Source organism: Pyxicephalus adspersus, chromosome 1 (genome assembly GCF_032062135.1).
Source record: "Pyxicephalus adspersus chromosome 1, UCB_Pads_2.0, whole genome shotgun sequence".
NCBI classification, from domain to species: Eukaryota; Metazoa; Chordata; class Amphibia; order Anura; family Pyxicephalidae; genus Pyxicephalus; species Pyxicephalus adspersus.
Window position 1 is genome coordinate 24469775 of NC_092858.1, and position 27258 is coordinate 24497032.

At 37.4% G+C, this 27258-nt stretch overlaps 1 protein-coding gene across 1 annotated transcript in view; it reads right to left on the reverse strand.

Moving 5' to 3' along the window:
• The window catches only part of NBEA (neurobeachin), a 371654-nt gene that overhangs the window by 168471 nt on the left and 175925 nt on the right, over nucleotides 1-27258 (reverse strand). Inside the window, exons 26-33 of the mRNA XM_072398659.1 lie at nucleotides 25644-25824; nucleotides 23875-24002; nucleotides 21729-21836; nucleotides 17338-17506; nucleotides 12786-13221; nucleotides 8200-8351; nucleotides 5007-5133; nucleotides 3630-3668 (exon numbers count right to left, since the gene is read on the reverse strand). Coding sequence (XP_072254760.1) covers nucleotides 3630-3668; nucleotides 5007-5133; nucleotides 8200-8351; nucleotides 12786-13221; nucleotides 17338-17506; nucleotides 21729-21836; nucleotides 23875-24002; nucleotides 25644-25824 — 1340 coding nt within the window. The remainder of the gene's footprint in view (nucleotides 1-3629; nucleotides 3669-5006; nucleotides 5134-8199; nucleotides 8352-12785; nucleotides 13222-17337; nucleotides 17507-21728; nucleotides 21837-23874; nucleotides 24003-25643; nucleotides 25825-27258) is intronic.

Sequence of the window (27258 nt, forward strand, 5' to 3'; positions counted from 1 at the left end):
ACACTCTGAGCAGAGCATAACAACCTCAAATGGGGCCTTCTCATTTTCCATTAAATATCTGTTTAATGTAATTCACTTAATCCATTAGTGCTAAATATTTCCTTTACATAATTAATCTGAACAATGAACTCTGCTGGGTTAAATTCATTAATAGTATGTTAATACAGTGTCTTCTGCATTTTTTTGAGATTATGGTTTTAGCACATAGAGGGTGAGGAGAACAATGATTGAGTTTGACTCATGTGTTTCATTTTATTAAAGTTGAACAGTGTGACCCATGGTTTTGGCTCTCACTGAACCAGCAGCAGAGACTAATCAAGAATAAATTCCAGATCTCTGAGCAGTTACAGAAAAAAAAAGGTGAAACCACAGCTTAAAGGAAAACTCTGGTGTTTTTTTCAATTTATTTCATATGATTTGCTATATAAGACACTTTATAATGTAATGTTATTAAAATGACTTTTCCATTTCAACCTAAGCCAGCTGTAATTTTCTACTATTGCTACGAATTTAGATTTCTTGTTTTGGAACCTTACTAAGTCTTTAGGCAGGTTTAACCAGAGCTCTCCTCCTAAGCAACTTTAAATGGCCCAACACCTTACAAAAGACAGCACAAAGCTTAAGATCAAATTCCAGAAAGTCTTTTTGCATGAAATTTGGCTGTATTTTTGAAAAAAAAAAATGCAGAAAAACATTTCAAATGCAATGCCACCTAAATACAGTAAAGACACAACTTATTTCATTTGTTACTTCATTGATCAAAAGTAATGTCTATAAAGCTGAATGGGAAGGGCCAAAGCAAAAGACCATTAAAGCGGGTTGCTGCTGCATTACAGAGAACCCTGAGATTTAGGTTTGCAGGGGGATTACACCGAGAATTAGTTGTGGCATGTAGACACAAGGATGCTAGCAACTCTGCAAAATGCCAATTTTTTTTTAGTACATTTGATTATGGATCTGCAAAAAAAGTGAGAATCCATTGCAATTCACATAGCTGATATTAAAAAGATAAGAAAGCTGCTGCTTTATTTTTACAACAGTGTGACAGCGTAAAGTGAATCAACCGATAAATTGTAATTCAGCTCACTTTTTGGCCATTTAAAATTAAAGGCTGCACTGCAATTATATGTTTTTCACAGAGGTGGTAAAATGTATTGAATAAAATAAATACACACCACAAGAAACACATTAACCTATGTAAGTAACTCAGGTTCATTTAACCATAGACTCTTGTTGTGTTCCAGAATATCAAACTCATAAGAAGTAATAATAACACCTGCTTCCATGTAGAGAACTGTCCGTCATCAGCAGTAGGTCATACTCACACAAACCAATTCAATATATACCTTTATGATGCTATTAAGCAAATGATAATTCCTATTCTTTTGCACAAACATTTTTTTTAAAAATACAAACCTGTTAACCTAGGACAAGTATTCAGAGAAAAAAGTTCTGACTCTCCACATTTGCATGTTTGTTCTACATCAGAAAATCTACTCCCACATTTCTTTTAGAGAAGCTATACAATATTCAGGACATTTTTGTTTTACAAAACTTTATGGGTTAAAATCTGTAAATATCTGTAAAGTAATTTTAACATTTACCTTACAATGGCAGAGAAAAAAGCTATCATGCAATCCACAAATAAAAGGACAGCAAGGAAAGCCTTGCTGCACTAGAGCTGTATATCAAAGTAATTACAGATGTACATGTTAGCTCTGTCACCACAGATTTCAGTTTTAATTACCTGGAATGTACCTCTATATTTATTAAAATAATGTAACTACTTCAGGAAGTGTTCCTCCCTCTTGTACAGTATAGCATTCTTCTCTTCTAGGAGTGTCCAAATATTCTCCGTACTGGCTCAGTTCCTCCCCTGTTCACTTCACCTACCTGCATAAACTTTAATGCAGCTGCCAGGAAAGAGGAATACCAGAGTGACAGGCTACGTACATACAGACATTTGTCGTTTGAAAGGATCTTTCACAATACTTTCCAAAGACAAAAGACTGAAAGATGCATAAACAAGTGCTGTACATACAGTGCCGTTCGACTCTATGAAGAGGGGAGGGGGGAGAGCAAGCGAGCGGCACTTGCCTGCGTGCTTTCCCCTTCACTTCAATTGCGGTTGTTCGTCTCTCGACGTTCATGGATTCACCAGGACAGATCCATGAACGACATCGGACGACTGCTGTACACACTACAGATTCTTGTCCAATACTACCCCCGAGGGGATAATTGGAGGGGAATCATCTGACGTATGTACGTAGCCTTAACCTAGGAGTTTTGACATTACATCGAACATGGTGGCATCTAGCAGCAGTCTCAGAGCTTTTGGATGTCTACACAGGGGAGCATTTTATGAGTAATAAACATGCATAAATTAAGTTAAATGCACAAAAAACATAAATAATATAATCTGGGAAGATTTGTGTTATAATATTTGTCTAGATCAGCCTTTCTTTTTTAACATTCAGGGTGCAGGTCTTAGGGAACTTTCAGGTCTTCAAAAACCCTTTCTATAAATACTATATCCATAGCACACAGTATATTAGTGAGGTGGTCAGCAGGCAGAATGCCACACTTACACATCATTGGTTTGGTTAAACTGACCAGAGAGGGACTACCAGCTACTACCATTCCATAAGGAACCCTTAGCTACTTTTGAGGGAACCCTGGTTGAGAAACTGTGATCTAGAATTGTTGTAATAAACAGGCCAGTGAAAAAAGAAAAATAAGGAAAACCCTCCTGAACAGATGAATGCGCATAGATTACATTGATGATTAAACAGGTGATTTTTTTTTTTTTATTAGCAGACTGGAAACTCCTAAAACCGAGAGAGATCATGTACATAATTAATTATTCAATGCCTACACATGTTACAGTGTTACAGAAATAGAGGAAACACACAGGCAAATTTAATTTTAATTATATTACAAGCTGTTATCAGCAGTTAACAATAACATAAACAAGCATATGTTTCTATGTAACAGAAAGAAAACAGGAAAATTCTAAAAAAAACACGGATCATCATTTTCTCAAAGTCTATATTAAAATGGAGACCACCTTTGTTCACTCTACACCTAATATTAATAAACCTAAATTCAGTCACTGGCTAAAAGCAGACAGTCCCTAAACTTAAAAAGAAGACTTAAATACAACCTACAAAGAAGCTAAATAATTTAGGTGAGGGTTGTATAGTGCAGGAATGATTCAGCCAGTGGAAGAGATCAAGATCTGGTTTTATGTATAAATGTGGGACGCTGCACAGAGTGAATGGATATTTGATCCTCCAATAAAGATACTGAATAATGTTCTATTTTCTCCAAAGCGTTTTATAAACTGTACTACAGAACCAATTATATATTTACCTGTATGCAAGCGCGTTGCTTTATACATAGGAAAAACATATGCATATATATGAACACATCTACAGTATTACAAATGGGATGATTACTAATCCTGTAGCTAGCTTGTGGGATTGCATGATAATTTTGATCCTCAAAACATGAAAATCTTAGCTTCAGGTCATGTACATACTAGAGCCTAGAACCTACAGGTGGTCATTTATGATGGTATCTTATTACAGCGAGAAACAAAATGGATTTATACATTAAAAGCCACTTACCCTCCTGGTTTAAACGACATCATTAGCTTCAAACCTTTCCTGTAAAATAGGTTTCAATTGATACTGTATATATTATATTTATTATTATTTTTTGTTGTCATATAATTATGTTGTTAGAATTTATCTGTATTCAATTTCAAATATGTATCATATCGTAATTATTTGATAGTTATTTGATTTTTAATGTTTTTTATGCACATGCCATGTATGGGCTACTGAATAATGCATTGCTTCTTAAGAAACTACATCTGCTTCCTTAAGGGACTGGAGGTTGATGGCGGCTCTGTGTTGCTCATATTTGCACAGACTCCGTGGGATCCTATAATGCTGTGCGGGCTGCTCTGCACCCCATCTCTGGAACGCAGTGGCCAGCGCTAGACAGCATGTATGCTTACCAGGGCGCTGCCAGGGAAGTGACATCAGACATGATGTCTGACTCTCCTCCCCGTTGTTTGCTCTATTACAGCCCCCACACTATAAAGGACGAGGAGTGACATAAGAATTAGCTGAGCAACATATCAATATGCCACAATGGAAAATTGCTTGTTGCTATAGTGGTGCTTATTTCACAGATAGCTTTGGTTTAACTTTTTTGGTATACTTGATAGAGAACACATATAGAAAAAAGTTACCTTGTTATAATAGCAGGGTGCATTATAACTTTCCTGTGAGCATATTTGTGGACTTTTTTCAAGAGCCACATCATAGTATATATATACAGTTACGATACCTCTCCTCCAATATTTGTCAATGTTGGTCACTCATATATACTATACCCTATTTTTTTATTTACTTTTTATTTATGTGTGCTAGTTTTTAGACTTTGGCATGTGCAGTTGTTCACTCTTCTCTGTCCAATATATGGCAGTTGCAGGGCGGCACTACTAAGTTGCCTATTGTAAATAGAAACAGGGAATAAAGAATTTTTGCTGGGATCATACCATTTCAATGTATGCAACTCTAATATTGTACATATTTTGCTTCATTATGATGATCAGAATATTAATATTACTAATAATATTATTAAACAGTATTTATTTAGCGCAAATATTTATGCAGCGCTGTACATTACATAGGGGTAGCAAATGACAGACAGATACAAACAATGACACAGGAGGAGAGGACCCTGCCCAGAAGAGCTTACAATCTAAGAGATGTACTCTCCCTCTTAAAAAAGTTTTATTGAAACGCGAGTGAGCAGTTCTGTGTGATAACTGTCACCTCTATGAAAAGTTCCTTACAATGAGCATCTGCTGTTTGCAACATTGGATTATCATCCAATTAGCTGTACCAAACTGCTTGCTACAAATCTACCTATCCTTTACTCTGAATTTATTCCTAATTTTCTATTAATTTATTAAATTTAACTTTACGTACCTCATATTTTCTGCAGAGTCCTCAGGCATGGGAGCAACCGTCTGCACTGCTGGTAGATTTTTGCTTGTAGCACCATTTACAAAACTAGAGGACGATGAGGAGGAGGAAGAGGCAGAGTCCACAGCACCTATGCCAAAGACAAGACCTCTGCAGGTGAGACACCCTCATAAAGGTAAGAAAATGCTTCAAACATTTATTACTTATCATTGATCCATGAACAATGGTGAAGTTGTTATTTGGGCTTAGCACCGAACACAGGTGGTAAAAATGCATAAAGAAAGCTTCCTAAATATAATACTTTCTTTTGGCATTGAAAAGAAATATCCTAGTTTAAAGGATACCAGGACAATAATATTCTGATAATCTGTTTTAGATACATACGTATGGCCATGAGCATGAACACAACGGGTATCCTGACATGGGAGTAAGAGCCTTAAGGTAATAAAGGAAGAAGGATGACAGCCCTAGAGATTTAGTTTCAAACAAATTAAGAATAGCAGCTCCTATTAAAAATTTTCCTAATTTGATTTTTCTTTTTGCTTTCAAACAAGTTGTCTCTTGACACAGACATCCATAGAATTTATCTATTTTTAGCTGTTTGTGAGCTCTCACAGCCATAGACACATTGATAATAGAATTGTCAATTGTATTACACCAAAGCATGTCAGAAGTCAACTAGTATCTGTGTCAAAAGGCGACTGTGCTGGGGAAATAACAGAACGGTAAATAAAGCCAAAAACTGTATATTTCTAAAATAGTTGCAGCTTCAAACCCTTCAGGCTTTTATTGTTGTCTGTGATCTCACTGGTGAAATTTGGGAGGAACTATATTGTAAATTGTCACCTGGACAGAAATAAAGAGGGTATTTTGCAATGGTGACACATGTTCCTGTGACAACATATGTTTTCCCCTAAAGCAGACGAGATCTGCAGGCAATTTTTGACCTGATTCCACATATTACAGCTTGCCTTGGTCGGTGTTCTGATCCTTTGCCTTAAACACCTTCTGAATCACTGATTGGGTATTAGATGGGTATGCTGTTCAGGTGTTTGGTTTATGGTGGCACAACTTGTTACACTAACATCTTTATGAGACTGATGTCACTTTCATCAGCTTTACATCTGGGCAATCAGCACTCTTTAAAATTATTTTAGTAATGTCAGTTTCTATCATCTGTAAGTATAGGTCTGCTTTACCTTATTGTTGTGTTTAAAGAAAGTAGGTAAAGGGAACTCTACCCCTTGGGACAAAGAATACATATTTTCAGTACCCATTTACCTAAGAGGCAACCAAGCTGATCAATTATTTCTAACACTATAAACTGTGGATATAATTGGGATTCAGGATCCTCTTTTGGTACACGAGTAATAATCAGCTACCATATGCCTCTACTTTATCACAATACGTGACTTATACACTTTGTAGGCCCTAAAATATTCACTTTATTGTAATAAATGGGTTTGTCTGCATCAGTGCAGTCACCACGAGCCAAGCTAAATGCATTGTAACTGCCATAAAACTCTATTTATGAACTAATACAGAATTCAGGCCAGACCAAAGACATGCCACAACCAGTTACTAGTCTGCATTTTTATAGCATGAAAGAGAAAAAAGCAAGGATCCTATAAGGGTTTATCTGATGCAACGGCAAATAAAAGTTCACAAATCCTAGCAATAGCTTTCTTCTATAACATATTTATTAGATAACTGTACACAAGTACTAAGGAATGTTTCATACACAATAAAACATCAATTACAGCAGAATGGTACACATGGCATCATGGCATATAAAGGCATAGGACATCTTATGTAAGGAGTGTATAGTACAGGAAACAGCAGGACAATGTATGATTGATCACATAACAGAATAGTATGGGAAAACGAATGAGGAACACAAACCTTTATTTTTATAAGGCAAAAAGAACATTTGCCCAGCTTAGTAGTTAACTACAATTAGAAGCCTCTTATTATCAGTGTGTCCCCTCCATGCTGTATAAAATAGAAGTCACAGCACTTCATTCTATTTCCTGCATAGTTTATTGGGGTCTAGACTAGTAAGCTGGCATTCTCTGGTATATGTCAGAGGTGCTGGTATCAAAGCATTTGTAGCAGATGAATGGAGAATTTCTCCATTTTTATAGTAGGGAGACACTGCAAAAATGGCACACAGGGCATTTGGAAAAACAGCACTGATCCTTTCTGTGGCCTATTGTAATCTAGAACATTTTCTAACAACAAATATATTTTCTAACAGGATGGAAAAGTGGACCATGATTGAGTGCCACTTTTATATAAACAGGATACATTGAAGGACAGATATATTTGTGTAAATGATTGTCACCCAGGACAAACAGATGCGCTTGTCTGAGATAAAAACAAAAAACTGACACATGTACATTGGTCCCCCAGTTGTTTGATCAGTCCACTGTGGTGTACTGATAAAAGACTGATGTGTATTACTATGGAGGAGAGCACAAAGGGGTGCCACTTGTTTGCCGCCCCCCCCCTTTATATAGAACAGAACTAGTTATATGTGTACAGCACCTATTCATTTATCTGTCACTGGAAAGGATCAAGAAGGATCATTTTCAGCGACCGTGATCTGAAGTGTGTATACTTTTATTTACATATACAATTTATATACAATTTTTTGACTTTGCTACTGGTGCCATGTTCCTACACTTATACTTTTATACAATGGCAAAATAAAGAATCTACCTATGTGTTAAAATTATTGCAAGGTATACTGTATATCTAACCTGAAGTGGATTTTTTAAATCAAGATAATATTTTCTCTCTTGTTCAGACTTGCAGTGAGAAAAGTGGTTGGCATGCGGTTCCCATGGCTGACATTATAGATGTATAGACGTTACCTAAGAATTACTGCTTCATTTCACTGCAGTTATAACCCAGGTTTGGGCTGCATTTGTTTATCCGCTAAGGCTGATTTTCAGCTCCACTGCAGAACTTACATCTATGCAGAAATTAGATGAGGTCATTATTCCTCTAAAATACAAGTATTCCACTTTTTCCTTTCATTTTTTTTTGGATAACAAAAGTTTGAAATCATCAACTTTTGTTAACTACTTAACGTATACAAACATGGAAGCTGTACAACAAGGCTTAGTGTACACGAGACATACATTGCTGGAAACACTTTCTGGATGGAAGATGAAATGAAGGGAACAAATACCTGTAGTATTGATCATACTTTTGGGAGTTGCTCCAGTAGCAGCGAATATATTTGGCGTTGTGCTGGGGGTTAGGCTACCACCGCTGGCAGCACCAACTGTGTTCACAGCTAAACTGCCAGGCGGAGGTTTCTTCACAGGTACGACGACACTTCTGTAAGGAACACAGAGGAAAAAAACTGGGGTGAGTGATGCATAAATGCTTAAACATAGTTAGTCTAGTTTTACAGAGGTTACATTCCTATATACAGGTAGTCCTGGGTTACATATGAGATAGGGACTGTAGGTTTGTTCTTAAGTTGAATTTGTATGCAAGTCAGAACAGGTACATTATTTTAATAAATGCAATTAGGACAGATGTTTGTGGTGTGGAGTGGTGTCGGTTACTGTATAAAATCCTCACTGTGAGTTTATCAAAACAAAGCAAAAATAAAAAATAAAAAATGTTTAGGGAGCCTAGACATTTATTAACTTCTGGAGCAAGCTGTGCTTCAACCTCCTGGGCGGTTCATTTCGGAGCGGATTAATATGTCTAAAAGCTGTACATTGAAAATTTATTTTACAGAATATTTTAATAGTATGAGTATAATAAAGTTTGAAACACAAAATCATGTCAAAATAATGCAATTACTAAATAAATAAAAAACAATTAATAATAAACTTTGACATGATTTTGTGTTTGAAACTTTATTATACTCATACTATTATATTATACTGCAAAAAAAAATTTCATGAAAGACAATGTACTGCTTTTAGACATAAAAATCCAGTGTATTGCATTCAATACAGGTATTTTGTATTGAATGCAGTACGGTGAACATCAGTGCACTCGCGGGGGGACAGATCGAGGAAAAGGGCTCAGCACAAGGATGGAAGGACCCTGGAGGATGGGACCAGGTAAGCGTTTGTTTTATACTTTTTTTTAACTACCCCGAGTGTGACTTGGGGTTACCGCTTTTAGCAGGTTTTTTTTACCCGAAAAGAAACAACTGCAGAGTTTGTCTCGGTCATTAAAGAGTTACAAGATATTGCTCAGCTGTGTTTAGCAAAAGATTTATTTTGGAAGTCATGCACACCACCCCTCTCCACCCTAGTAAGCCTGTGTCCTCCACACGACTGAGCAGGGAAGCCCCGTTCGTATCTAGGAGTCGTCTGTATGTCGGATGTCCTTAATTTAAGGACTAACTGTAAATACATTATAATAAGCAGTAAACTAATGACGTGTGTGGCAACATGAAATCTCAGTAATATATTCATTAGAATTATCAATGAACAGAAGTAGTTGGATAGTTTCATTTAGACTCAATTGCAACTCAGAAATAAGTCATTTTGACATTGATTCAGAGCTCAGAATTTGAACAATCAACCCTTAATAAGCTGCTGGACAATAACAGCCGTCATTGTCTGACTGGTGGATTGACTGAACCCTACTATACCTGGAATTGAGGTATGGTACCAGTCATTAAAAATAATCCCAACCAGAATTTTCATATGCTGTAGGATTTCTTGATCAATCTGTGCAAATTGTATCTAAGTGGATTATTTATGTTCTAAGTACCTCCAATATTGACATCTAAGCAATTAGCATTTACAGAATGATTAGCAATGGCACCTCTTTTATGCAGATCAGTGCTCAACTCAGACATTTTTTTTTAACTGGGTGGCAAGAAGTTGTAGACAGGTGGTGGCCCCTGTATTGTGACCCAACTCATTAGTAATAACCCAAAAACAGTCAGGTGGTTACTGAAAAGAGCCAGGTGGTACACCCGGCTAAAAGGGGCTGGGGAGAACACCGCAGATTTCCCCATGGAATAAAAGGAATGTTAATTGGGGTCCCACTGTTGATTATAGTCCCCAAGGACTATAGAATTTCCGGCACTGTCCGCCTAAATCTGTGCAGGTGAGCTTGGACCCCCTTCACTTTTTAGTGAAGACATTTAATTAACTGCACCAATAAATAATTTGTGACTAGTTGAATAGTTTATAAAACATTTTTTAGCTCCATACAATATATAGCCCCCCCCCCCCCCCATATGTAACAAACCACAATTTTTACAAAATGAGACAAAGCAAATGTAACATAACAGAGTGGAGAATGGATTAGATCACAGATTACAGCCAGTGAGGATATTCATTAAATCTTCAAAGTCCGAAAGCAATAGGAGACATTTGAGACATTGAAAAATGTCATTTCAGACTAACAAGTCACGTGACAGGTCCTAGTATGACAGCACTTGGATGTTGTGCTTTATTATGTAATTATAGGAACTTCTGAACAGATGAGACAGCGGGAAGGGTGTATTAGAAATTAATTGAAAACTGCAGTCATCCAATAGCACTTTGTAAGGAAAGGGTGCCTTGAAAGCTGCGCTAGGCCTCGGACTTTGAAGGATCATTTTTGATGTTGTCACTCTCAATCGACTGAATGGCTGACAGACAATCAAACCCGACTGGCAAGCTGGTAGCTCATTTTGCTGGCAGGTGGCAAACAATTAGACACACCAATTTGTGCCTCCTGATGACATTAAAGCATGAAACTAAGTTGTATGCAGGGGCCTGGCGATTTGTGTGAAAGCATTTCAAAAATAATACTCTTTGCCGTGGCAACTCATTTCAGACTGCCACCTCCCATTATGGCTTTGAGCGGTGAAGACGACAGGCTTCAGTTACGTGTGGAGCAAGGCCGCTTCTGTTCAATCCGTCATCGGTGCCCCCCGAGACCTCAATCCCCTCCTTTCATCAATATCACCTCATCATTTACATTCGAGGGTGCTTGAAGCTGCTGCATACATTACAAACACTGAAGTGGCTTTTGTTGAAACATATTAGCCTGCTCTGTATCTCTGAGTTACCACTTCACAGACTGCCATGCATGGAAACAATAATGAGCCTAACAAGAGGCCGAAGCTTTGTTTACTGACTTTTCTTCACCCAAATCTGGGGATGTGTATATTCACCTGACTTCATTACATGCAGAATGATCAAATGATTCACATGAAATGGAGACTTATAAAAGAATACAAAATGCAGCATGTACATTAAAACTTTAAAAATGGCTCATATCTATTTTCATAATAAATATTTATAAAAATTATAGTAATTGGCTGCTGGCCAATTTCGCAGCATTCCGTTTCCTGTAGCAAAAAAAAATGTTTACTATATGGAGTATTATTATATATATATTTATCATTTATGCTTCTATTTATTTCTAGTTCCAACATTATGCATCATACCAGATGGTACTTTGACTCCGTAAATATAGGGATATATATATATATATATATATATATATATATATATATATATATATATATATATACATACACACACACACACCATAAAGCTGTGTTTAATAAGGTATTAGTAATTCCTTCTATGTAGATTTTGTCTTCAGTTTTTGGGATAGGACCTTCAGCCTCTGTTGTTATTTAGAAGGCGGCAGCCCCAGTCCTTCTTTGGTAAAGTCCTATGTTAGCCTAATGATAAAATATTTTTAATTGCTGGAAAACTGCAAAACTCGAAATTAAAAAAAAAATATCTTATCTACTAAACAGCAATAAAATAAACTGGTTTACACACAAATCTAGTAAAGTGTCCAGCACTGTACAGCTGTTCGGTTCCTGCAGTGACAGGACTACATTCACATGTAAAAAGATGCTCCCTCTATAACTTGCAGGTCAGCTGATGACCTTTTATTTAGGCCATTGGATGACCTTATTCTCTGGGTACCTTCTCCCATCTGATCGGGACAGTCTTCTGAATGACCCTTTCAGATCAATCAAACGTGAGGTGACCCAAAGGACAATGGGCAAAATTGTCCAAGCTGGCCTGACACAAATATACAAAGCCAGCAGAACAAATGAAACAAATACATAATATAGGTGATTTTTAGGCATTAATGAAACGGTCACTACTCTTACCTTTTTATCTTTAACCACCAAAGATTCCTACCATTTTAATTACCTGTTGTTAACATGTACTACTGTTTGAACCTTCAAATACAATAAATCTATACCTTTACCCTTGCTGCATTTCAAGCACTAATTTATAACTCTTAAAGCATTCTTAAAGCACCAATAGCCAGAAGTTGATGGTAGGCTCCATGGAGATGGCAGAAGAAGAAAAAGCTTGAAATAGGCATCCAGAAAACAAATGAGGTGTGTTAGAGCGACACCCCCATGTTACTACACAGAGCACTTAGAGCAAGTGAACTATTGCAGCTTACCCTTAAACTATACAAATGAAATAGGGTGGAATCCAGAAAGTGTTACCTATTGTATTATTTACCAGTCTAAGGGAGAAAAGTCTATGGTCAGAGGAAATGTCACACTCATTTGGATGCACACTCCTGTTGGATATAGAATAGATTTGTGATGGCTACCTATGGAGCCAGGGGAACCTGAGCTGCAACACGAGTTTTGTATTTGAACAGCATTGGGGAAAATATTGACAGTGAGACAAATGCCACTTTTCCTTTTGGACCCCGCCTAACCTAATTTGTATATTTTAGAGGGAACCACAATAGGACTTTAAAGGGAAAAGCAAAATGACATTTAATGACAGCAAAATATTTAACGTAACCGCATACCTGTCAAAGGAATGGAACTGCATGGGAAGAATGACTTGGGCTTCTCTCTTTAAAGCAGGATCTGGATAAGGTACTGGGTCTGGACCAGCCTCTGCCATCTCAAAAGGAGCAGCGACAAGACTCTTTAGGATTTCTTTCACATTGATGCCCTTGCTTTGGGTAATGCTAGATATGGAGGAAGCTGGTTTTAGCATGTCACTTGGGCTATCTGTCAGACTTTCCTGTGATTTCTTTACATCAGCCGACAATGTAGACAATAATTCACCCATGACATCTGGGCTTATACTACTGTCAAGATCATTTCCATTTAAGATGGTGCTTATATGTTCTTCTCCAATGCCAGAGTCTGTGTGGGGAATACAGCTTTCTAAATGGAGTTCTTCAGTGGGAGTTGGGGTTTCTTTTTCCTTGATATCTGGAAACAGAGCGGGTGTATCTAAAATAGAAGAAATGACATGTTAAGTGGTGTAAACATTCTTGCTCAACTACAAGAATACTACAAGAATATCCATTATTTTGTGCAAGCACAACAGAATGTTTTTCATTGTGTTTAGTGCAGTAGCCTAACACACTAGCTTGCCAAACAATGTGGTTATCAATGTTGTCTCACAGTCCTAAAGCCTTAATTTAAATTTTGGCATTGGCATAAAAACATAAATACAGCCTGATTGGTTTCTAATGTTATGGGCTTATTAAACTTACTGTTCAATGAATTACATTTTGGGCAGTGTCGGCCCAGAGGTGTGCAACTGTCCTAATAGACATTATGCTATATCAAGCCACTCTGTCCCCCCCCCACCCCCTTTCCATAGAGCAGAATGGCACTGTATGTACAGCGCTCGTTCAGTCTTTTGTCATTGGAAAAGATTGTGAAAGATCGCTTCCTGATATGTGAAGGTGCCCAGGCACGTCCGAGTCTGTTTTCATAGCAGTATGTATGTAGTGCAAAATCAAAGGCACTGCTGTCTCTTATTTATAGTCTCCCAAGATTTGGTAACATCACTGTGTAACGTATATTGGTAATAATATTGTGCTTACTGTTTTTCTTGCTTAGGGTTTCAACAAAAGAAAGAAATATATATATATTATACCCTCCACTCAAAAGACACAGTGTATGCTAAGTAATGGTGAAAGATTAGCTACAGAAAGCCCACAGGTCATACAGGTGACTAGTTTGTTGCCTTCTGAGTATCTTTTTGTGAGCATGGTTTCTAGAGTTCCTCTTAACCAGCAAGAAAAGCTCCAGACATTCTCCATAGCTCTATTTCTCTAACAAATAGCAGTACTTAAAGGGGGCAGCGGTTTTCTCTGTTAGTATCACAGGGGAAAACCCACGTTAACTATTTGTTCTGAATAAACCCATGACCTTCATATTACTGCTGTCAATGTTTAGGTTCTTTTATTTAAAATATATTAAACGTATGGCTTTTATTTTTTTTTCAGCTGGAAACAACTATTGTGATAAGAATAAAGCCTATCTTCTAAATGCAGCCATCTGCAATGCATAAAGGAAAGGTATGCTGGATAATATGGGGAACCAGTGAAAGCTTTGCATGACTAAAAACCTCAGTTTAGAAGGTACGGTGAAAATAAAAATACCCCACTGATGTAAAACCTCCTGACAAGCGTCTCATGCACACAGAAAGCTGCTCCCCACAGGGTAGAGCCATCAGATGCCAGACAATGAAAATGGAGCAGCAGCTCAGTGAATGGATAGAGAGTTGAGGAGAGGAGGCACTTTGTGCTGCATTAGTTTTACAGGGCGATCGGCTTGAACACAAACTAAAAAGACAGAGGGGCTCAGGGGAGATGCTAGCGCCTGACATGTTAGTTTTTTCAAACCTTTCAACCTCCTAAAGAATTGCAATCTGTGGAGAGGCTGGATCTATTTGCTCATTAGAGATTTCTGAAAATGGCTTTACTCTGACACGAACTGCATTCACGCCGAGGTGTGTAATAAACAATTGTGGTCTGACAGAAGCATGTTTTCTTACTGAGGCCTCTGTGGGCTGCGCTGATAGCAGCCATGTGTTTGGAAGAAAGGCAGGAGGGTGGCTACAAGATTTTACATGTCACAAGAAAAATCTCTACAGAAAAATTCAAGGTGACTGTCCTGAAGAGTCAGAAATTTTGACATATAATCTTTAACCCTGATTCTTTTTTATTTGCTCCTTTTTGATTTTGGGGTGACAATACTAATCAATTAGAATATAATAAGTAGATTTTGAGTCCCTTTGAGGGACAACTAGTGACATGACTAAAGACTTTGCACAGCACTGCATAATATTTGGCGCTATATAAATACTGTGTAATAATAATAATATTAATAAGTTGAGTGAGAATTGTCATTCTAGGACAGGAAGTGTGGAAAATAGAATTTAAAAAGTAAATGACGATAAATGATTGCTGAAACTAATACCCACCACTGAAAATAACCGTAATGATGGCAATTAATGACTCAAGTGTATGAGATGACACTTTTCTTAAATTAAGCTATTTAGATGAAAAGTGTGACTTCATGGAGGTAGTCAGCCACTTGTCTCAATACACATTTACCTATCCAAGAGTCAGGTGAATGCTCTAAACACCCTTTTTATTATCTTGTAGGGGGCCCTCAGCATACAGAAAAATCACTAAGTGCAGTCATGCCAGTTATGAAAAATGCAGCTGCATCACTAAATATGAACTGAACATTAATACCCCAGTGTAATCTACCAGGAGCCTAATGGGAAAGAAATGATTACAGTAAGCTGCGAGTGAAAAGGTCACATTGTTTAATAAGGGAAAACTCTCATGCACAGTATAAAACTGTCCGACACAATATAAAAGGTTTAATGTAGTATAAAAATGTCCAGACCAATAACGTAACAGTTTAAAGCAACTGCCAAACCCTATCCCAGGAAAGACAAATATATGTATCTAAATTTTATTGGAACATTTACAAAGTTTTTAGCTGCAGAAAACATATCATTTACCAGGTAAAATGAGTTAGTAAAATAGGTAGTGATATTCAGCTGGACTTGTTCTAATTCAGAACACTTTGTAACGTGTAAAATTCTTTTAAAATTGGCTTTGAAAACAATATAATGTTCTCAACCTCACAAGTGCAAGTTGGATGTCACTAACTACTACTTCATGCCTAACCTTTTTTTTCCTTCAATGGTCTCCTGATTTATTAAAGCTCTCCAAGGCTGCAGAGGATACACTTTCATCAGTGAAACTGGGTGATTCAGCAAACCTGAAATGGATCTGGTCCAGGACTGAAAACATTTGCTAACAAATAGCAAATAACTTAAGAAATCCATTCCAGGTTTGCTGGATTACCCAACTCCACTGATGAAGTTTATAATCTCCAGCCTTGGAGAGCTTTAATAAATCAGCCCAATGCATCTATAGGTGGCATCTATGGTTGTCACACTGGCTGGACTTGAACATATCACCTAATGTTGCTACTCTCTCAGCCTAAATTATATTGTGCATGCTGGTTTCAAGTGGCTGTTGTCAAGTTAAATGCATACACTCACAATAGCAGCATTTCATTTTTTTAAACAAATATATTATGGTTTGTGCTTGTAATTCAGCTTTATTATTAAAAAGCGCTCCAATATCTGTGTGTACCCTTCTGTAAATACAGCAAAATAACACACTGGGCTAGAAAACAGATTGGACACATTGAAGTGTTTTAAGTTGTACATATTGTGGTATTTTTGGGATTCTTCTTTTTTTCATAGGGGACAAAACTGCCTTGTGATTTAATTATTTAGGGAATATACACAAGGGAAATTTCTGCTTGTCAGGATCATCTCTTGACTTGTAGTGCTGTCAGTTATCACCAGATAACATACCAGGAGGTGGACTATTTCCCTAACAAAGAACATGCCATTCTTCATTTCTACTGAGCTCATCAGCATGCACACATTACATGGTTCATTCAGAGGAACCTTCAATCCATACTTCTGTCATACATTACTTATCACAAAATACTTTCTGACAGACCAATATTGTATGAATATTGTTTTTAAAGATTGTGGCCAGCACAGCATCGTAACCCAAATAAGCCAACTCACATCCCTATGACTTCACAAAATATGAATATGAGTGGTAATGGCTTGCTGTATAGTTCACATCTGTGTGTCCCTTAATAGCCTGCTGTTTGAACATTTTCAGTTTTTCAGGTTGTACCGTCACATAAGTTGTAAATTGCATGTTAAGTTACATGTTCTTTATTAGGAGGGGAGATGAATATTGCTTTATTATTTAGAGTATTTCCATTTCCATAGAGAGTCTTGTGTGGTTGCATGTGGGTGGATAGATGACTATTTGTTATCTTATTTATTTTTTAATCTATTTTCCAAGTCAGTAAAAATATCTATTGTTCATTTGAAAGTGTACGCTCCTTGTAAACTGCTGTAAGCGGCGTTCTCTGGCACTACAATACTTCCCTTTACAGGCAGGGCTTAGTTTGGATTTGTAACTGTGAAAATTCACATGTATTCTGTAAACCACAGGTAATCAGACATCATCAAAAAGACAAACGCTGTAAAAAGCTCACCTGTACTAGTTGGAGAGTTAATTTCTTGTCTAATGTTACGAGCAGACTGGCTGGCAGAGCGTGCAGTCTCCCGCTGAGGTTCCAGTATATCACGGTATTTGGACACCATTAACACAGATATAAAGTAAACCACTGCCAGGGCAAGGAACTGAGCTTGTTTGCTGTCATCCTGCAAAAGACAAAAAGCAAGAACATATGAGAATCAGTAATTGTAGATATACAGAACATAAACGTTTACCTTTGAATCGGCAGTTAAATTTATCTGGATAACAAATGAGGATGGAGGTGTTAGCAGCACTATTAGGGCCCACTCCTACCATGGCAAGCGTTGTGCTGGGACTGCCATTTCTCTGCATGGGATGCCTAGCACAACATTGCATGTGCAGCATTTATGATAGCACTTGGAGTGGTGTAAAATGGCAATCTTACTACACAAACACAATATCACTTATGTTCGATGGTCCAGCTGTGAGATCTTAGATGAAGGTCCTTACCCGTCTTGTAGCCAACATTCATGTAACTGCATATGGCTGTATATGGCACATCTGCTATAAAACTATTTTCGGGGAGAAGAATGAATGCATGCAATGTCTTTAAAATAAAAGGTTCTCCTCAAACCAAATGTTTTAATCTAATGCAACATTCCTGCTGCTGTTTTTCACATTAAATATTTTTTTTTGTATTTTAGATTCTGGATTCAGAAGTGTATTATTAAACCAGAGCTTTTACAAATTACCTTTTGGATGCTACCAAATCTCTAGGTGACATCATGGGATGCTTACAACTACAGACAGGAAACAGAAATAAGCAACCGGTGCAAAACCCAGGTGACAAGTTGAAATCACTTTATTTCTCATCTGTCTGAGCTTCTCTGTGCTGCGTCCTGTCTTTATGGAATATCAAAATGAGCTTTTCACAGAGCAATCCTACCACCAAATGCTGCCATGCTAAAATGCCAGCAGGACGAGAACAGCAACTAAAAGAAGTCTTAAATATAAGACTAAAATACCCTTAATACAGTGTATTGCTTTCCTATAAAGTGCATGCATAGTATTGTGCCTTAGTTGAGGAGACGTGCACCTTCAAATTGAACAGGAGAGGGAGAAGAGTGATGAAGGTGCAGGACCCATATTAACACTTGGTTTTCCTCTTTTTTTTTTAGTATCATTTAACCATTAATATTAAAAGTGTGATTTTTTTTCTCCATTTGTGTGGTTTAACTTTATTTTGTTGGTAAAGAAAAAAACTTTGCAATGCAATCAGAATTATAAGTCTAGTGTAATTTGTTTATATCTATAGGGAGTATGAAGGTGGATCTAAATTGGTTATTGCCTTACATTTACTGCTTACACTCCAGCTCCTGATGCCTAAATGCATGTTACATTGACAGTACTAACAAAAAAAAGTTACTTAAACTGTTTTAATTATAACATATAGCATAAAGAAGCATAGAAGACAAATACATGGAAAATGGCAAGAACTACTTTTAATCCTTGCTTAAAAGTACTGCAAATGAAAGACATGGCCACAGCTTTGTAGGCATCTGTTTATTTAATATACCACAGAAGTACTGTACTTACATTACCAGCAAATTAAATAACCAGCTCTGTGCTTCCTACAGACATTGGACAATGGATGCAGAGTTCTGTAATATAGCTCTACAGCGCCGTCTACTGACCACAGGAAGAAATACAAGTCCACAGGCTCACAGTGTGTTACATTGTACTCAAAAGTTTGTAACATAAACATGAATAAAAAGCAAACCTTTTATTTAAAAATCAGCATTACAGAAAGAATAGCTGAAGGTGCACAATATCTACACTTTTGTGAGGCATATTATTCACAAAAAGCTATAAAAAGATATTATGCAAAATTTAAATGCTTACTTGTAATGCAGCAAAGACACCAATGGAGACTTTCATTTACTTAAATATTGATGTGACAGTACTTTCATGTACCTACTGGATGTCATTTATCAAATTTCTAGATAAACCCAACATGAGAGGACAGAATCTTTTATGGGGTACGTCGGTATTCTCTCATTGCACAGGTTGTGCAAACCACATTTCAAATATGGAAGTAGATTAATCACTGATAAGTATGAGACATGGAGCACAGATTGTCACACCATTCTACTAACTCAAGGTCTGTTTATAAAAGTGGAGAAGCTGCCCATGGTGATGAATGAAGTCCAATATTTTATTCCATATTATTATTATTTAACTATAATAATCCTAAATTAAAGTAATGTTGTTAACCTCATGCAGTTAAGAATAATTTACGTGGATTCTAAATGACAAAACAGGAAAACTAATCAATTGAACCCATTACTAGTAAACCAGTCCTCAGTTCTGCTATAACAGCACCACCCTCTGTATGGGAGTGCTCCTAATCCAAGCTTGTTACAGTACCTGTATAAAAGACACCTGTCCACAGAAACAATGGATCAGATTCCAAACTAGCCACCATGACCAAGACAAAGGAGCTGTCCAAGGATGTCAGGGACAAGATTGTAGACCTACACAAGGCTGGACTGGACTACAAGACTATTGCCAAGCAGCTCTGTGAGAAGGTGACAACAGCTGGCGCAATAATTCGCAAATGGAAGAAACACAAAATAACAGTCAATCTCCCTCGGTCTGGGGCTCCATGCAAGATCTCTCCTCGTGGAGTTGCAATGATCATGAGAAAAGTGATGAAGCTACCCAGAACTGGACAGGGGGGAACTTGTCACTGATCTCAGGGCAGCTGGGACCATAGTCACCAAGAAAACAATTGCTAACACACTGCGCCGTGAAGGCCTAAAATCTTGCAAAGTCCCCCTGCTCAAGACAGCACATGTACAGGCCTGTCTGCAGTTTGCCAATGAACATCTGAATGATTCAGAGGAGAACTGGGTGAAAGTGTTGTGGTCAGATGAGATCAAAACTGAGCTCTTTGGCATCAACTCAACTCCAGGGCATTGAAAATGGGTTGTGGATTGGTATTCCAGCATGATAATGACCCAAAACACACAGCCAAGGCAACAAAGGAGTGGCTCAAGAAGAAGCACATGAAGGTCCTGGAGTGGCCTAGCCAGTCTCCAGACCTTAATCCCATACAAATTCTGTGGAGGGAGCTGAAGGTCCAAGTTGCCAAACATCAGCATAGAAACCTTACTGACTTGGAGAGGATCTGCAAAGAGGAGTGGGACAAAATCCGTCCTGAAATGTGTACAAACCTGGTGGCCAACTACAAGAAACATCTGACCTCTGTGATTGCCAACAAGGAATCAAATACTTATTTCACTCATTACAATGCACATCAAGCTCAGACTTTTGAGCACTGGGTTTTTGAGGGTTCTTTTGTTGTTATTCTGTCTCTCACAGCTACAATAAACCTACCATTACAATTATAGACTGGTCATTTCTTTGTCAAACCTTCAAAATCAGCAGGGGATAAAATACTTCTTTCCCACACTGTAATTGTTCTTCAACTTTTTTTTTTAGAAATACAGGTAGTCCCCGGGTTACATAGGAGATAGGGACTGTAGGTCTGTTCTTAAGTTGAATTTGTATGTAGGTACATTATTTTAATAAATGCACTTAGGACAGACGTTTCACTGTGCGCTAATCACAAACAAAGCAAAAAAAAAAAAAAAATGGAGCCTAGACATTCATTTACTCCTGGAGCAAGCTGTGCTTTGATATGTAAAAAGAAACAACTCCAGAGTTTGTCTTGGTCTTTAAAGAGTTACAAGAGGCTGCAGAAAGAGCTCAGTCCCTAAGATCACCTACAACCTCAGCTGTGTTTAGCAAAAGATTTCTTCTGCAAACTATCTATCCTGCACAGAATGAGCAGGGAAGCGCTGTTCGTATCTAGGAGAGGTCCGTATGTCAGATGTCCTTAACCCGGGGACTACCTGTAAAAAAGTTGCTCTAAACCTCTTCTTTGTTTGTTGGTCTACAATGCCGAAATGTATCTATATAACACAGACCACACCATTGCCTCTAAAAACACATTCTATCTGAAGTGATTACTTTATTGTCCGAATTTGCCCAGGGCAGTTACATGCATTTACATTATATAATGAGAAACTAGTTGGTATGTTACATTAAAAAATGATTGCGTGTATAGCCAGCAAACAGCATGTTATAGGTCAGAGGACATGGGAACTCAAATAGAGAATCACATGATTTCCAGTACATAAATTAGTAGAAATTCAGATCTCTCAGGGGCCCAAAGCTAATAAAACAAAAGCCTTTAGGATCTATCCCTCAAATGACTTCCCAAACACCCCTGTTATATTGGCTACAACGTTGCTGTTCTGGGGCAAGGCACTTACACGAATAATCCAATATCCTCTGTAAAATGTCACAGTACTATAAAAAGTAAGCACATGAACTACTCACCACATCACGAAACACCACAGCTCGGAGGCGATTGATATCAACATCTTGGAGAAGCCGATCAGGGTCCTTGATTGGTGAGAGATTACCAGAAACATTGTCCACAGGGGTCTACAAGTACAAAAAAATAAAGATACATTTATATTGCTATTTTCAAACAAATCTTAAATATGATCAGACTGCTTCAACTATAGAATAGGCATTTGGTCTCCACCATTAAATATCAATGTATACTAATATATTAATGGTAATGAACGCAATATAGTTTACACTTTATGTTTTTGATGAACAACCTAAGACCTAAAATAATTAAGACCTTGACAACATAAATATTTCCTGTTCAACAAACATAAAATTTCAAACCAAACTCCAATGTAAATATGAAATGAGGGATAGTTACAGGGAGGTCCACTTTATAGGAAGGTTATAGTGGGACAGCATTTTATTTCTGCAATTTCTAACTTATAATCCATTCTAACATACCCTTCACACTATTCTAATAAATTGTATCCAAAGCAAACATTTTAATTGAATAGTTTTAAATAGAGTGGTGAGAAGTTAAAACTACTGTCATGTTTTTATTAACATCTGTGTCCCAGCTCTTCTGATTTGTCCAGGTGATCATTGTACCAGGAACTGAAAGTGAGGGAGAAACACAATTCTGAGCTGCCATCAGAACAAGAATGAAGGGGGAAAATTGATACCACTCCCCAATCCATTTATGATGAAAAGAAACGTTCGGCTTTAGTTATACTTCAGATACAATATTTCTGTTAATGTATCACTTATAGAGAAGTCTATATGCTACTTCCCCCACCTCCTAGATTGTAAGCTCTTTGGGGCAGGGTCTTGTCTTCCTCCTGTGTCACTGTCTGTATCTGTCTGTCATTTGCAAACCCCTATTCAATGTACAGCGCTGCGTAATATGTTGGCGCTATATAAATCCTGGTAACAATAAAAATAACAATATAATATCAATTAATCCATTCTTCCTCTGGAATTCACTTTAGCCACTAAAGCTGGTCGCTCCCAGATTTTTCTGCTCGGTCTAATCAATGTGGAACATAACTGGAGCATTTTCTAGGCAAGGTCTGCTTTAAATTTGTTGTTGAAAGTAACCTAATTTGCAACACACTAAAATCAGCGTGGCAATGGGCAACAAGTAGGTAACTCATGGTGGCAAAGAGATATAATCACCCCAGTATAGCTATGCTTAGGCTACACTGGTCCTAATAACACCCATACACATTATTTTAGAATTGGTAAGGAAGGGATTAGAAGTATTTTATTTAATGATATTTACTTAGAAAGTATTGTTCAGTTTGCATAAGACCAATATGAGCCATCTGAGGGAATGGAATGTACTCCATTGCTCGCAAGGGACTGAGCTGCAACATAATGGCTTCCCAATGATAACTGGCTGCCCGCCTGCTCGCGGCTTGGCTTTTAATCACTCAGAGTATGTTTCTGATTTAAAATAAAAATCAGGCCACTGCAGTAGTATTTTTCTAAGGTTTAATTTCATCATTTTACCAGTGTCTAAAGCTTTACACTACAAATTCAATAAGTCCCACTAGCATCCAACTTAATTCAGTTTATTTAACCTTTGACAATACACCTTCCTCCAGTGCTCTGCAGATAGTCTGGAGAAGTCCTGATCAGATAGATATATTTCCTGCCTTGCCTTGAGCCATGTTACGTGATCTACAGATCTCTGTCTCCCAGAGTGGCTGTCTATCAACGCAGAGCAGCCAGCACCTGCATGTTGTATAAAGTATCACGCAAATATCTTACGCAACACAATTCCCTAATCATTATGTAATTCATGCATTGCATACACAGATACACATTTGTGTTCTGTTGATGTCTAGATACAGTATGCAGAAAAAAGGTCTCATTGCTGAATCTCACTCTCTGTACTTTAAACTAAGAAAACCTTGTCCTACTACAGTCTACATGCACCAAAGTACCAACATTTACCTGCGCAAACGTAAATCTTGTCTTGTTTAATACAGATGAAGGTAAGGTTGCAAACTGTGAACACGGTGTCAAATGCTAATTATAGGCACGGTTATTTAGAAAAAAAAACAAACACACATAGCGCTCTAGGAGAACACAGCACTGAAGGCTAGATATAGTTTGTGCTTACCTTGGCTGTACTTGTAGCTGGCACATTCTGTAAATTATCCGGGATCTTGCCACTGCCTGCAGGCTTGGTTACCCGCTCCCGCTGCCTTTGCCGGCACTCCAGGCAGTTTCGTACAGCTACACAGCAAACTAAAAAAGGTTTAATCAAAATCGACTCGCATGTACTTCACACCTTCAATACATACATGAAAAATAGAGCTTACCTAATGGCATAAAAATACCTCTAGACTGTAATTTCAGGTTTGTTCTTGAGCAAGGAAGTATTATCCCCTGAGTTGGGTGGAAGACCAACTCAACTTTTCAATAACTACCCAAACAACCAGGTGGTTACTGAAACGTGCCGGGTGGTGCACCTAGCTAATAAGGGCTGCAAGGTTTTCAACTACAACACATTTACTTACCTACAATGCGAGCAGTAATAATCTGTGTACAGGGAATATATTACTATAACAAACCTATAGGCCAATGACACTATAGGATATCATTGTGCTGTTATATTGTTGTATATTGTGTTCATAGATATTTACAGTACCTATCCCACCACTTTATTTAACATTTTACTCAGTAGTGCATAACCTCTTTCTCCCTTATTGTGTTACGTTTGTTGTTTATTATGTTATTGTTTAAAAGGTGAGTTATTCATTTGGTCAATATTTGTATCTCCCACAAAGATGTCTATGCTATTATTATTATTTAAAAAATGGTTAGAAATATGGTGAAAATACTGTATCTATCTAGTGTACACATACCTCCTGCAAATTAGGAGAAAAGACTCCTACAGCATAAGCAATCCAACATCTAATTTTTTTTTGAAGTCTGAGACACATAAATTTAAATGTAACCAAATACCAACACATTGTCTGGTGGACTAGTTTCATGGTCACTAAAGTCCAAATATATACATCATGGAGTCATGGGCACCTAAGTAGTTGAACGACTGAATAGTGGATACAGTTTTGCTCCAACCCCTCCACAACATTCTTGGCTCTAGGTTTGAGCAACATTGACCCCATACCTCCCCATTGGGATTGGATCAATTGGATGAACCAAAAGACAGACTAGCCTGGTCTGGGAAGGGAAAAAACAAACAAAATATATTTTGCAAGGGGTGGTTCTGGAAATGCCAGTTCAGTTTTACCCAGGCGAGGTGCCCGAGGGATACAGAAAATCATTAGGATCCAAACTGTCGGCAGGCTGGATTAGTTAGTTAATTCTCTAATGGTAGCTCTGAATCTTTCATTTTTTTTCTGCTTTTGGCTTGGGCTTAGTACAATAAAAGAATAAAGACAAAGAGCAAGGTAAAAATTAGCCATTCCTATAACAAATGTCTATTTCTTTTTTCCAAGTTCTATCAATTCAGAAAAGGTTAATTCACTGTGACAAGTTCATGCTAAGTTTTGATAAGCTGTGACTGCACTAGGAATGGATTTTCTATAAAATAAATAGATTTAGATTTCACAGAATACATTTATAAAACCTTTCTGAAGACCCTACTGGGGACTGCAAGTCCTGAATTTATCACATTGTTCAGCTCTTTTAAAATATGGCTGCACAGTAGGTGATTTATAAATATATAATATCAAGGCAGATCTAGAACTAGGTCAAAACCTTCCCATAGTGAAATACAGCAATGTATTTCTACAGGCAAGAAACTTTAACTCTTTCCACAATAGAGATGCAGCCCCTGCACACCGAGCAGGAGTCTACTCACTCTCCTCCGGCACAGTAAGGGTTAGCAGACACCATCTGCACTATACAGCATGAACTTACCAAGCCTCAGGCACTGTCGCATTAAGCCACCAGATGACATGTTCTTCTCTGCTTCAATCTCACTGAAATTCAGGGAACTGGCAAAAACCAAGACATCCACCATGGCCATGAGACGGCTGAGGAACGTCACTGCTGTCTCCGATGACATACCTTGTGTCACTTCAATATTCTCCAGTTCCGTCTTTAAACAAAGTCACAAGAAAATTAAAAAAAAATCATGACAATGTGATTTCATTATAATGATCGTCAATGTTAATTGCAACGACCCAATTTAGGGGCCTGTGTGAGTTGAGCGTTCAAGCTTAGGGCTAAAGACAGAACATATTAGCACAGATATATCACAGGGAGGCAACATAGTTTAGAAAGACCTTTAATAAGCACACACATAATGTGAGCTGGCAACAACAATGTTATGTTTTATAAAAGACAAATGACAGTAAAGATTGACAAGTGTATAGCACGCCATTTAAAACATGCACAAATAAATTTCAGACCCACAAATGGTTGAAGCAAGCCAAACCATAGGGTTTAACTAAATGCTGTTTGTGTTTACAAAGGATATACAGGGTCAATCCATATATTCATAGAATAGAATGATCATGGAAGCACAAATAATAATCTTAATAAATATAAGCATTAAAACACAATTATTTATTTACAATAAAGCTACACATATCAAACAACTAACAGATTGGAATCCCTGTTTATTTCTAACCATATGACAATGGCGGATATGTGTATAGTCTAATATAGAACACTGATTGTATACGTTTATTCAAAAAGTATTTTTTTCTACTATGCAAATTAACAAATATGTATGTGTTGCTTAATTATAAATTACAATAGTTGTCAGCTATAAACATAAGGTGACTTTTTTTTACTTATATCAAAGTCTGATTATAAATGCAAGAATGCAGGGAAGAATAGAGGAGGCCAAGTTCCTGACAAAAGGATAACCATGGCAGTGATAACATGGCTGGGATCCACAAATAATTATTTCCTGTGCTCTTCTCAGGATCTGATATTATCAAACACTTCAAAGTGCTCCCAACCCAAACTCCATGCCAATAGATGATATCTGCCTTCTCTGCACTTCCATGTTTGCCCACCAGAGCCCTGTGAAATATCTGATAAGGGTAATTGTACCACTTTGCCTCATATCTGACGTGATGATGGGGCAAATACCTGTGCAGACCTGGTCACAAAAAGGAAGGGAAAGTCCTTAGCACTGTACAAATACTAAAAAGCTGACAACGGGCATAAAGAGGATTTTCATGTGGCTTTGGTGAGCAAATTAATTTAGAGAGGAACAAAGATAGCTAAGTTACAGGAGAAGGGGGAAGCGAGTCTCCAAGCTAGGATGCAAAAAGAAATCTGGAGAGATATGTACAATAGCATTGATGACTTTTTCTGAAAACATTAATGCCTAATGTTTAAGTTGTTCTTTTGATTTAAAAAATGACCACGTCACTGACCCAAAGTAAACAGGTAAGTAAGAACATCAGATCTACATACTGGTCCCAGGTCAGTGATTTGGAAAGTACTGATGCTTTTACATTTTTACATTATTATTATTATATTATTAGAGAAGATGACAAGTATTTTCCGAAGGAGA